A 13,455-nucleotide genomic window follows, 5' to 3' on the forward strand; every position below is an offset into this window, starting at 1 on the left:
AAATCCTAGCTCATCTATGTACCTTGGAAAAATCACCCTTTCTGGGACACAGTTTCCTCATTTGTAAAGCGAATAGGTAGAATTGTATGGCATCTAAAGTAAGTTCTAGCTTAAATATATGATCCATTGATTTCTTTTAAAATCTCTTTAGATTAGTCTGAACATAATGAGGTAATCCTTCATGCTTTTGTAGATGATCTGTACAGCACATCAAAATTGTGATTTTCAAGTTGTGATTATCAAAAAACTGATACAATTGATTTTGAGTTATTGTGTATTACTGATTTTTAAAAATACTGATAAATAGACTTTCTTAACAAGGTATATATTAAAATAATATGTATTAAAGATTCCTTTTTATACATAAGCAACGATAATTTTGTTCAACAATTCCTAGATTATCAGTATAAAGCAAGGTATAAGGCAAGCATATGTGTTTACTCCAAAGGGCTTCCTCAGCAGTGTTCAAATGAAAGAGGGATTCCATTTTGATTTTAAGGTTTTCCAGAAGCTCTTGTTTACAGATAATATTGTCCTGATTTCAAAGCACATTCTATCATTCTTTAATCATCTCAGAGAGGTCTATAGCCTAGTAATTGCTATAAGAATAACCCAGTGAAAAAAATTACTTATTGATCACCTTATGAAATGCAGTTAATTGGTAATCATTCAGAAAGAGATAAGAATATGTAGACAGCCTAAGTATGGCACTTAAATGCCTGAAATAATTAAGAGTTAGAGGAAAGCCTTCAGAACATTCATTAGATCTCTTATGGAGGGTTTATGGAAAGACATGGATAAGAATAGTACTGCACAAGAACACACACACACACACACACATATATATATATTTATATATATATATAAATTGCACTCTGGTGAGAGAAGTCATAGATGCATGGAAACTTCATTGTTGTTTTTAACAGCTTTAAAAAAATAAAATTAGGTCATTTGCTAGACATGATTGTTCACAATTGTAATCCCTGGTCCCTGAGGAGATTAAGACTAAGTGGATTTCTTGATAGTAGATCTAGAGCCAATCAGTGTCTTCACTAAGTCTGGTATCACTATGATGAGCCTCCAGAGCCCTGGAATGCTCATCAGGTTGCTCAGAGCAGGTCAAAGTTCCTAGAGTGATCAGTATTGGGATCATTTTCATGAATTGCCATTGTGCATCTTGTTTAGATAGGAAATAACAGTCCTCCCCAAAAAAGTCCATCTTGGTCTGCAAACTCAAATTGTTAGTTGCTCAAGCTTTTTTCTAAGAGTGCTAGTTGTATTAGTGTCATTTTTTGAAATTGTGCATTTTTTGTATTTTGTGAAATTAGTATTCCCTGTCACTTTGCACTGCCTGGATATGGAAAGAAAGCTCTTTTGAAGAGGGGGAAATAGAGGCAGCCATGAAGAATGACAGGTTTTCCTTCACACAACTAAAATATATATACATATATATTTTCAGTTGCAAAGGAGTTCAATATTCACCCAATGTATGAGGCTATTTGAAATAATTTTTTTAAGTCTGTTGATAAGAATTAGGCCTTTGATTTAAAATAAGTATTTTTGTTTAATGAGAAAAAATATTGATATGTAGCTTTTTTGTCTTTAATGGCAGATAATTCTGAAAGAATATCTCTTCAGCTTCATTTAGCTTTAACTTCAAATTCTTCATGGGTTCAATGCCCTACTCATTTAGAGCTCATGAATCAGTGTAGACATGTAAATATACGAGTGGATCCTCGAGGCCTGAGAGAAGGACTACATTTTACAGAGGTATTTTTTAAAGTTCTCTATGAATTTTCCCCTAACGTTGCCTCTTATTTCTACTTTCTTATATTTAAGTGAAAAACTCCAAAGTACTGCTTTCTAGGAAATATTTAAGTCTTAAAACTTGCCTGATTTAGCTGCTAATTATGCCATGTTCATATTCAGTTAAAAAATAAATTTTAAAAATGTAAAAGATATTTTAATTAAAAGAAATAGCATATTACAATCAATAACTTTTTGTAGGTTGTAATATGCTTTTTCTTTAAAGTATCTTTTAGACTTCCCTCTAATTTGAAATTTTCTTCATACTTAAAACATAGCTGAAATGAAGCTTTAGGTGGTACAGTGGATAGAGCACTGGGCTTGAAATCATTTAATCCTTATTTGCCTCAGTTCCTCATCTTTACAGATGAGCACACACTGGAGAAGGAAATGGCAAACCATTCCAGTATCTTTGCCAAGAAAACTATGGACAAAGTCTATTTTTAGACATTTTAACATAGAAACTGTTTACTGCAAATCTCCTTCATGGCAGTAACTTGTTGGCATTTAAATTGGAATAATTGAGCTTAATTCTGAAATGACACAGTGGACAGAAAACTCTTCTTGGAGCCTAGAAGACCTGATTATAAGTCCCTCTTCTGACACATACTGGCTCAGTGATCCTGGGCAAACATTTAACCTGTCAATGACTGAGAAGGTGCGGACCTGCCTTGGCCGGTGAAGTTTGCTCCTTTAGGTTTTCTCTATGTCATCATTGAAATCATAGATCTATTCCTTATCCCTTCTCTTCTTTTAATTATAGAATTAGTATTAATTAGTGAGGTCTTAATTCTGTAGATCTGAATGGTTCAAAATCTAGTAAAATTGTTTATCAGTATCTGAAGTAGATTACAGAGGTTCTATGCTCTTTTTAAAACCATTGTTTTCTGTCTTAGAATCAAAACTGTATATTGGTTCCAAAGCAAAAGAGCATTGAGGGCTAGGCAATGGAGGTTAAGTGACTTGCCCAGGGTCTCATAGCTAGGAAGTATATGAGGTAATATTTGAACTCCAGATCTCCACTCTGTAGGTCTCACTTGGCCACCTAGCTGACTGGTTCTATGCCGTTTTAAAAATAACTCTGAAACTGGAGCATTATTCATCCATTTAATTTGTTCAACATTTATCTGAGTATCAGTAGGTAAGACAAAGATATTTATTTCCATCAAATATGTTAGGTTTCTTTAAAGTTTCTGAAGTATAGATAATTCTATGGATCAGTTTATTCTATATTTCCATTTTAATTCTTGATTTTATTTTGCAGTAAAATAGCGTATTAACTGATATAAGTAATTTTTTTTGTTAAAGGTATGTGGTTATGATACATCGTCACCTAAAGCTGGCCCTCTTTTCAGAATTCCAGTAACTGTTATCATTTCAGCAAAGTGAGTATATATAGCATATTAAAAGATATTATTTTTGAACTATCATGTGGAATGCTTGTTGGTTATTTAAATAATGTGATATTTAAAAAGTGGAAGATCCAGGAAAGCTGAATTCTAATCTAAAGTTTACCATTACCTTACTTTTGAGCACTGCATTAAAAATCAGAAGACTTGGATTCTTTTTTCTATCTCTACTATTAACTAGAATGGGACCATACATGTACACAATTTCCTGCCACCTCCAGTAGTCTCTTAGTTTTTTTACTTCAGACAAGTCAGTCTAGTCATTTAGTGTCTTAATTCTCTCCTTTGTATAATATGTCTTATCTGATCTTGTTTCTGAGCTATAATACCATTCCAGAAGTATGCCCCAGAGAGAACTTTAATATTCTCCCTTCATTTTGGCATTTGGTATGAGAATGAGAAGTGATATCACAGAAGCAGTTAGTTCAGATAATCCCATTTCACCCAAGCAGCTATAAAAACCCCTGTATATCATTGATTAAACTCAATTTTGTGAAATGAGAGGTATACGGATAACAGAAGAGGAGGGAATATATTTTAACCTTGGATACAGACTGAAGGTAGTAAAAAATGGTACTCCACTGCTCCCTTCATGTAGTCTAGACCAGAGTTGAAAAACTCCTTTTCTTTCAAAGGACAAAAGCCACTCTTAAGGAAATATTAGTAATCAATATAGCATGTATCTATGCTGTTAACAGAAATCACATCCTACGTTGAATGGCAGTGACAATTTTTTTAAGAGGGGGTGGGGCAAGCTTTTAGGCAACAAGTTCCCATCCCTGTCTAGATTCTGAGAGCACAGATCTTTGACTAGTTTACTAGTTTCATGCCTGGAGATGAATGGTGGTAGTAGGTTTGTATGTGTGTGTGTGTTTAATTTTGTTTTTATTGTCATGCAAAACATACTTCCATATTGGCCATTGTTGTAAGAGCAAACTCATACATAACCAAAACCCCAAAATAAAACCATAAACACACTTTTGTGATAGACAACTCCAACACTTCTTTCTCTGGAGGTAGAGAGCATTCCCCATCATAAGACTTTCCAGGTTGTTTGAGATCATTGCATGGTTGAGAATAGCCAAGTTTTCACAGATGATTATTGTACAATATTGCTGTTATTGTGTACAATGCTCTCCCAGTTCTGCTTATTTCACTCTGCACGAGTTCCTTTCCAGCTTTTTCTGAAATCATCTTGCTTATCATTTCTTATAGCACAATACTCTTCCATCACAAACATGTACCACAATATGTTTAGCCATTCCACAATGGATGGACATCCTCCCAATTTCCAGGTCTTTGCCATTACAAAAAGAGTTGCTATATGTATATTTGTACAAGTAGGTCCTTTCCCTCTTTTTATTATTTATTTTTGGGATACAGAATCATTAGTGATATTACCAGATCAGAGGGCAAGCAGTTTTATAGCCTTTTGGACATAGTTCCAAATTTCCCTCCAGAACGGTTAGATCAGTTACTCCACTAACAATGCATCAGTGTCCCAATTTTACCACATCTCCGACATAAACCGTTTTCCTTTACTGCCATACCATTTTCCTTTACTGCCATATTGGCCAATCTGATAAGTGTGAGGAGGTACCTCAGAGTTGTTTTAAATTGCATTTCTCTAAGCAAGAGGGATTTAGAATATTATTTCATATGATTATTGATAGCTTTGATTTCTTCATCTGAAAACTGCTTCCTTTGACTATTTGTCAATTGGGGAATGACATGCTTATAAATTTGACTTGGGTCTCTATAAATTTGAGAAATGAGACCTTTCTTAGAGAAATTGGTTATAAAATTTTTCCCATTTTGTTGTTTCCCTTCTAATCTTGGTTACATTAGTTTTGTTTGTGCAAAAGTCTTTTAATATAATAAAAATTATTCATTTTATATCTTATAATACTCTATCTCTTATTTGGTCATAAATTCTCCCTTTCTCCAAATATCTGCAGGTAAACTATTCTGTGTTCCCTTTATTTAGTTAGGTGATGGTTTTTACAGTGAACACATAATGATAGAGGGAGGGGAGGAAGCAACAGTCTTAAAGTTGGAGATACTGTTGATCCAATGTCACAGATAAGTGGACTTCCTATAAATTTAGCATTCAAGTGGAGATTGAATAGATAACTGCCTCTTCTTATTTCTGAATGCCTTTAGTGTATCTTGCAGTGACTATCCCAAAACTTTCTTAATCTCATTCTTTCATACCATCCTCTCATTAGCTGGTGAATTGACTAAGAATATGAAGATCTTCTGATGTAAACTTCCATCTATTCAAGGGAGATAAAATATTAATGAGAGGGAAAAGGCCAAATTGCCTAATTCTTGTTTTATCACATTTATTAATTGAACAAAGTGAGGATGACATTCAGAATCCAGAAACATAATAAACAGTGAAATGAATCTGTGCGAAATTTAACAGAGATAAATATAAATTTCTATTTTTAGAGTTTCTTTTTTGTTTTTTGTTGTTTATTTTTCCAAAGAAACTCTAGCAGGTTATTGATTTCCTATTTTTTTAAAAAGCAAATAAATAGAGTGCCATATAGGGAAACTAAAACTAGGTCCTCACCCAAGAAATTCACATAGTTTAGTTTGGGAATAGGGGACAGACAGACAGCTATGCCCCAAAGCAGGAGAACAAAAGCTGCGTCTAATCAAGGTAATAGTCTCTTTGAGATCTCAAAATTACCTATGTTCTTTGCTGAATATTACATTCCGATGGAAAGATCTGTCATTTAGTTCTATGGATAGAAAGAAGTAGATATGAAAGATGTGAAAAGTATTTCAACATAAAAGAAAAATGGCATTTAAGATTGTAAAAGAATCAAAGTATTCAATTTCATTCATCCCACAAATGTTTATTGAATATTTGTTTTCTTTCTAAACTTCCATCACATTTATTAATTTAATTTTAATTTTTCCAGAGTAAATGAATCATCACATTATGACCTAGCCTTTACAGATGTACATTTTAAACCTGGCCAGATACGAAGGCATTTTATTGAAGTTCCTGAGGGGGCAACTTGGGCTGGTGAGTAAAGTGAAAATGTTTTTTTACTAAAATTTTACATATATTGTATCTTTGTTTCACTAGACTATAAAAAAGAAAACAACATTATTCTATTTTGACATGAAGATTACTTCCATGTATATTTAACTAAGCAAACAAAGCATAGTATACATACTCATTCAAAGCATTGCAAACTAATTATTTCAGACTGTATTTTTTAATGAATCAATTTTATAAGCATATAAACCATGAATATTCTTCTTAGAAAGAAACTTATGCTCTATACTAATAGTCTTTAGGAAGCTTGTCCTACCTTCAGTTCATCACATTACCCATGAAAAGACTGTTAAATAATTGTGATTCCAGCATTTGCTTCAGTGTCTCTGTTATCTTTGCAAAAATTATATAATATTAGAACATAACAAAGGTCAGAGCAACCCACATATTCCATTTTTGGAATAGGGAGAGAGACCTTTAATCTCTGTTCTAATTTGTCATTTGATATTACAAAATATTAATTAAAATAACTAGCATTTATAGAGTACTTAAAGTTTGCAAAGTGCTTTACAAATATTATTTTATCCTCAAAATAACCCTGGGGGTAGGTACTTTTATTGTCTTCAGTTTACAGATGAAGAAACTGAGACTAGGAGAGATTAAATAACTTGCCCCAGGGTCACATAACTAGAAATGTTGTGGGCAGCATTTGAACAGTCTTCCTGGCTCCCAAGCCCAGTACTCCATTCACTACGTCTTCTAGCTGCTTCATCTGTTAAATCATTGAAGGTTATAACTTATTAATTTATTTACAGAATTGTATACATTAGTCCTTTTGAGATGTCAATGTGCTTTTTATTTTACATCAGAAAAATATATGCCATTTGTTGACTATCTCTAATGGAGAGAAACAGGAATATTTTGGATCTAAATAATAGATGACTCTTTATTTTGATTTAGAGTATATATATTTAAATAAAAGTGTGATATTCTTATTCACATGGATAAAATAAGTTAATTTGGGAAAATCTGACCCTGGAAGAACTGTGTCCATTTTCCCATCTGTTCTCTTGTATCCTGCCCTTCAACCCTTAAAATTGCTAGGAATTGATAGCAATATTCTGAGCAAAATTCAGGCTCCAAGGAATTAGCAGCTTTGATTTTTGGAGAATTCAAAATAAGAATAAATAGTTATTCCTAATACCTATACCCAGTAAGGATAAAATATATTACTGTAAACCATTATCATTAATGAATATCCATTAAAAAATTTTAAATATATCCTGTTAGACATGTTACAGCAATTTATTCAAGCTATCTTGTATTTGACCAAATTGGATTTATATTAGGGATGCAAGGATGGTTTTGCATTCTAAGAGCACAGTCAACAAAAAAGTGTCATAAAAGCAAGCACCATCTCAAATGAGGATATACTAATAGTTTTCCCAGGAAATACAAGAATATGTCAAGGATGCCCTTCCCCACTTTCCCATTATTTGTTGTAGTTCTAGAAATGCCAACTATAGTAATAATATAAAAAGAAATACTTAAAGAATAAATAGGGAAAACAACAGGCCAAAAATAGCAGGCCAAAAAATGCAACAGAGTATCATACTTTAAGGAAGTTTTTTCTATACCCTTGGAAGTGAGGTTTTTATGCATAAATTTCTAATTAGGATAATCCTTACATGGATGATTGAATGTTGTCTATACTTGAATATGTAAGAAAGATACTTGGGGTGGATAGAATTTGAGCTCTACAGAGTTGCTGATAATTTTATCCTTAAAGAAATATAAGTAGCACTATTCCAGATCATAAGAATGTAAAAATACTTGAAAGAAGGGTTATTTCACTTGTATCTTTGTATCTCCATTTCCTATCATCAGTACTTGACTCATAAATAGAATAGCTGCTTAATAAATGCTAATGAACTATTTAATTGACCTACTCTGACAAAAAAGAACAGGAAGCCAAAGTAGAAATGATTGGAACTTTGGGAGTAAATGACTTGGCTGCCTTTGAATTTATGATAGAGAAAGGCACAATACCAGCCATATCCTGAAAAGATATTCTGAACTTTAGAACAACAGATGAAAAAAATGTTCATAGAAAAGCTAGGTAACTATATGGCATAGTAAGTTTTGAGTTCAAATCTAGTGTCTAACAGTAGCTATTTGTCCTTGGGCAAGTGTCTTATTAGCCTCAGTTCCCCATTGAAATGGGGATAATAAATGCATCTATCCTTCAGCTTTGTTCTGAGTTAAAACAAGATGTCATTTGTAAAGCACTTCACAAAATCTAAAAGCCTATGTACATACTACTTATTACTGTCCCATGTCCTAAGATTCTAAAAGAAAAGTCATGTTAAAAGGCAATGAAGGGGGCAGCTGGGTGACTCAGTGGATTGCGAGCTAGGCCTAAAGATGGGAGGTCCTAGGTTCAAATATGGCCTCAGACACTTCCCAGCTGTGTGACCCTGGGCAAGTCACTTGACCCCCATTGCCTAGCCCTTACCACTCTTCTGCCTTAGAACCAATACACAGTATTGATTCTAAGTAGGAAGGTAAGGGTTTAAAAAAAAAGGCAATGAAGACTCCCAAAAGGAAAATTGTGATGAAACCAACCAAAAGATTGCTATGAGGAAAAAAATAGGGAGCTGATTTAAGGGAAATGTCATTGAATGGGGAATGACTAACTTTAAAATGATGAGATGAGGGGGATTACACAGTTTTTTATAGTGCTGTGAAGAGTGGGCCAGGAACAAACTACTTATATCAAATGCTATAGACTTCAAAAATAACTTTTTAAAAAGTTATTTTGAAAGCAACAAGATGATCAAGGAAGGATTGAAATTAGTGTATTAAATGGAAGGGACTATAAAAGATGATTGTCGTAAAAACAAACAAAATAAGAGTAGTAGCTTTGCACTTTGTCTAGTGGGAATGATCTTCCAACTCCACACAAATGGCTAGTAGGTAGAGTGGAAAGGATACTAGTATTAGGCTCTGAGTTCAGATTTTCCCCTTTTGAATACCTAATGACCATGGGCATATCCCTTACTTCCCTGAGATTCCATGTGCTATAACAGAAAAAAATCAGAGGAGTCAGGTTCTGGTTAAACCCTGACTGTTCTCTTCATGACTCAACACTTAGCCTCTTTGGGCCTCAGTTCCTGACCTTAAAAATAGACTTATTTCTAAGGAGAATGACCATATCTTTAGAGAATCCAGAAAAGGAATTGTATACCTAGAGGTATAATGTTCCTTGTCTTTGGAGAGCTGTATTCCAGCATAATTTTAGATTGACTTTTCCTCAAATTTAACACCTCTCTCCTGTGCCTCTTCATTCTCACAAAATCCTCTAGCATTCCTAGAGCATGCTGTTCTATCTTTAACTCCACCTGTTTTTCTTCAAGGCTTATTAAACTCATGGGGTACCACTTACCTCCTCTGAAGCCTTTCCTGAGCCCTACCCTTTGTTGACATTCTCCCTTCTAAATTACCTTGTACGCTCATTCTCACCATCATTAGGGTCCAAGTTCCTTGAAAATAGAAACTTTGTGCCAATTTTGGATCTTTATATTGTAGTATAATCTTTTTACATATTTGGCATTACCTAATCATTATATGATTTGAAATGAAGGTAAAGGGTTATTTATTGCTATTATTGTAAAGAAAATTTCTGCATCAAGTGTGGGTTAAATGAGATGTCCTGAAATTTTTTTCATCTCTGACGTTTCCTGCTTCCTTAAATTATAACTAACCATATATAATATGAGGGGAAAATGAAAGAACATAAAAGTTATATTTCCTGATGTAGCTGGATTATCTTCATTAATATAGGGAAACAATAACATTGATAATCCAAATCTGAGTCATTTTTTAATTAGTTTCAAATTTTGTTGCTATTCTTCCATCTGATTTACCGTCATCTTTATGATTTGTCTAGGCTAATACTTAAATTAGTTTGTTTCCTCCAGGCACTCATGAAAATGTGGAGGAGAGGTGCCCCAAGGAGCATCCTTAGGTAATGATAGAATAGATTAGTATTAAAATGCCCTACAGATAGTTTCTTCTGCACCTACTCATGTGCTGTTAACACTACTAATGGAATCCACACAACTGGATCATTCCAAATTTATGTTATCTAATTTCAAATGGCCTCACACTACTGCAAAGCAATCCTCTTACTCTTTTGCTAATAGATTCTTTTCTATTCCCTTCAGCCTAAGCTTTTTATTTTCTCCTCAAATCTTCCACATAATATACTTCCCCTCTTGCTCAATAGAGGACCTCTCCTCATATTTTTCTGAGAAAATAGGCCGTTTTCCATGAGCTTCCTCTCTTCTTCATCTTAAAAGCCCTCATCATCATCCCTCATTCTTTTCCCTTTTTCTCTAGGCTATATGGAAGATATGGCTGTTGTTACCAAGACCAAACTGTCTACTTGTCCCATTGATCCTATGTCCTCCTTCATATTGCCCGCGTAGTCATCCTGCCTCCCACTCATGTTAGTCTCTGAGTACTGGCTCCTTCCTAGCTTTATACAAACATGCCTTCAAAATTCTTCTCTTGTTCTGCCATTCCTATCCAACCATTAACCTATATCTTCTCTCTTTCACAGCCAAACTCCTAGAGGAAGCTCTTTACACTCATTGCTGCCTTCTCTCAAGTCTCAACCTTTTTAATTCTGGCTTCACATTTAATTATTCAACTGAAACTGCCGTCTCCAAGGTTACCAATGATCTAATGGAAATCCAGTGGCCTTTTCTCAGTCCTCATCCTTGATCTCTTTACAGCATGTGATACTCTTGACTCCTCTCCTCATGAGTATTCTCTCTTCTAAGAATTTTTGTGACACTGCTTTTTTGGTTTTTATCTTTCTTCCTTTTACACCCTCACCTTGAGCTCCATCTAGTTAGCCAGTAATTCTTAAGTGCTTATTATGTGTTAAGGCATTATGCTAACCACTGGGAGTACAAAGAAAAGCAAAAATTTGGTCTTTATTCTAAAAGACCTCACATTCTAATGGAAAATCAACACATTTGTAGATACAAAATATATTCTGTCAGTGAGTGATAATCTTAGAAGGAACTGATAGGCAAGAAAGGCCTCTAGCAAAAGCTGGCATTTGAGGTGAATCTTGAAAAAAAACAGGAAAGGTAGACAAGGGGGTAGCATTTTGGGCATGAGGACAGCCAATGGAAAAGCATAAAGTCAGAGATGGAATGTTGGGTATGCGGAACAACAAAAAGGCCAGTTTTGATGGATTATAGCATATGTAGAAGGTTTAAATTTAGTAAGAAGCCTCCTGTAAAGGAAAGAAAGGATCAGTACTTTAAAAGCCAAACACAGGATTTTTATGTTGGATCCTGGAGATAACAGAAAGTCTCTGGGATCTATTGAGGAGGAAGGTATATTTTTGACAGCTAAATAAAAGATGGTCTATAGCTAAGAAGGGATTTCTTAAGGCAGAGACACTAGCCATAAGGGTATTACAATAATCTAGACATGTGGTAGTAAAGACCTGCCCTGCATGAATAATAAAGAACATCTATAAAAGGTGGTATGAAAATAGGAACAAAAAGGTTTGGCAATAGATTGGATATATGTGGGAACTAAGAATGGCATTGAATTTGTGAGAGTATTGAGTGACTACAGTGATAGTAATACCCTTATCAGTAATAGGGGAGTTGGAAAGGGGCGAAGATTTGGTGAGGAAGATAACTAAGTTCTGTTTTAGACACACTTAAGTTCAAAATGTCCAATAGGCAGATGGTCATGTGAGACTGGAGGTTGTGAGAAACATTAGGGACAGATAGATACTAGAAATGGCTACATAGATGATAATTGAACCCATGGGAGCTGGTAAGATCACCAAGTAATTTAGTCTAAAGATAAAGAGAACAGAGAATAGGACAGAGCTTGGGAGATATAGAGTGGGAGTGACCTAAATCAAGATATAGAAAAGGAGACTGAGGAGTGGAAAACTAAAAGGAATAGTAGAGAGGAAAAATATTCAGCAGAAAAGGGAAATCATGTCAAAGGCCACGAGTTCAGGGAGAACAAACAAACCTCAAGAGAAGATTTTTGCATGTAGCAATTAAGAGATCATTGGATTGAAATTCTGGTGGATAATGACATGATTAAGGGTATGAGGTGGCATGGAAGAATAAATAAAGGGAAGGGAATTTAACTATATCTTTGGTTAATATTAATAGCCAAACATGGGATGCATTGGATTTTATATTTAGAAAGTATTAGGCAGGTGCATAGCATAAACATATGAAGACAAAAAGTGTCTATATCTAATACTGTATTATGATCTTATGACCATTGTTTCAAGGTTGATTCTACAAAAATTTACTGTTAATACCCAAATACAAACCCCCTTTACTTTGGCCTTTAGCTTTTTGCTACAAATTATAGCTTTATTTTCTTGGAAAGATGATAATTTTTTCTTTATGTATAATTTCATGCTTTGATAATCCTATAGCCAATAAAACATTCTTATTGTCATCATTACAGATTGATTTTGAATTTATAGTAATCAATTTATTATTTTACTTAAAGATCAATAAATTTAATCTTTTCTCTTATTTTAGAAATTACAGTATGTTCATGTTCATCTGATGTGTCAGCCAAATTTGTTCTTCATGCTGTACAGCTTGTGAAGCAAAGAGCATATCGAAGTCATGAGTTCTATAAGTTTTCTTCCCTTCCAGAAAAAGGAACTGTGACAGAAGCATTTCCTGTTTTAGTAAGTTGATATATTTTGAACCATTATAAAATGTTTCTATTTTCTATTGTGTTGATTTATGGATTATTTAGTTGAATTAGTAGTATACAAAAACATGTAGTGTAAGAGTTAAAAATAAAAAGGTTGTACTAAACGTATAAAAATGTGGTCACTGAAATTATTACTCATGTCAGAATCACTTTATAACTACTTATAAAATAGAGGGGAAGAGTGAAAGTAAGGAAATGAGAGAGAGTAGATAATTACTCCAGCCCAGTCCAAACCAGGCAGGGCTTCAGAGGCCCCAGCAAAAGGGGCCCAGAGTTAAATTAAACAAGGGTTCTGGCCACAAGACCTCCAAGACAAGGGGCCCCTGGGGAGGCTAGTACCTCCAGAAAAGCCAGGTAAGGGAATCAGCCTTTTTCACTCACCCAAATGATAGTTGAAGAGCAGTCCAAGGTCCCCAAGCCAGAGCTCCTTCAAGT

General features: G+C 34.2%; 1 protein-coding gene across 3 annotated transcripts in view; it reads left to right on the forward strand.

The window, feature by feature from the left end:
• The window catches only part of TPP2 (tripeptidyl peptidase 2), a 90,378-nt gene that overhangs the window by 42,520 nt on the left and 34,403 nt on the right, over nt 1-13,455 (forward strand). For all 3 annotated transcript variants that reach the window (XM_001365769.4, XM_001365824.4, XM_016424940.2), the window contains exons 14-17: nt 1,613-1,770; nt 3,115-3,191; nt 6,149-6,255; nt 12,837-12,991. In XM_001365769.4, coding sequence (XP_001365806.3) covers nt 1,613-1,770; nt 3,115-3,191; nt 6,149-6,255; nt 12,837-12,991 — 497 coding nt within the window. The remainder of the gene's footprint in view (nt 1-1,612; nt 1,771-3,114; nt 3,192-6,148; nt 6,256-12,836; nt 12,992-13,455) is intronic.

The sequence above is a fragment of the Monodelphis domestica genome, chromosome 8 (assembly GCF_027887165.1).
Source record: "Monodelphis domestica isolate mMonDom1 chromosome 8, mMonDom1.pri, whole genome shotgun sequence".
Lineage (NCBI taxonomy): Eukaryota > Metazoa > Chordata > Mammalia > Didelphimorphia > Didelphidae > Monodelphis > Monodelphis domestica.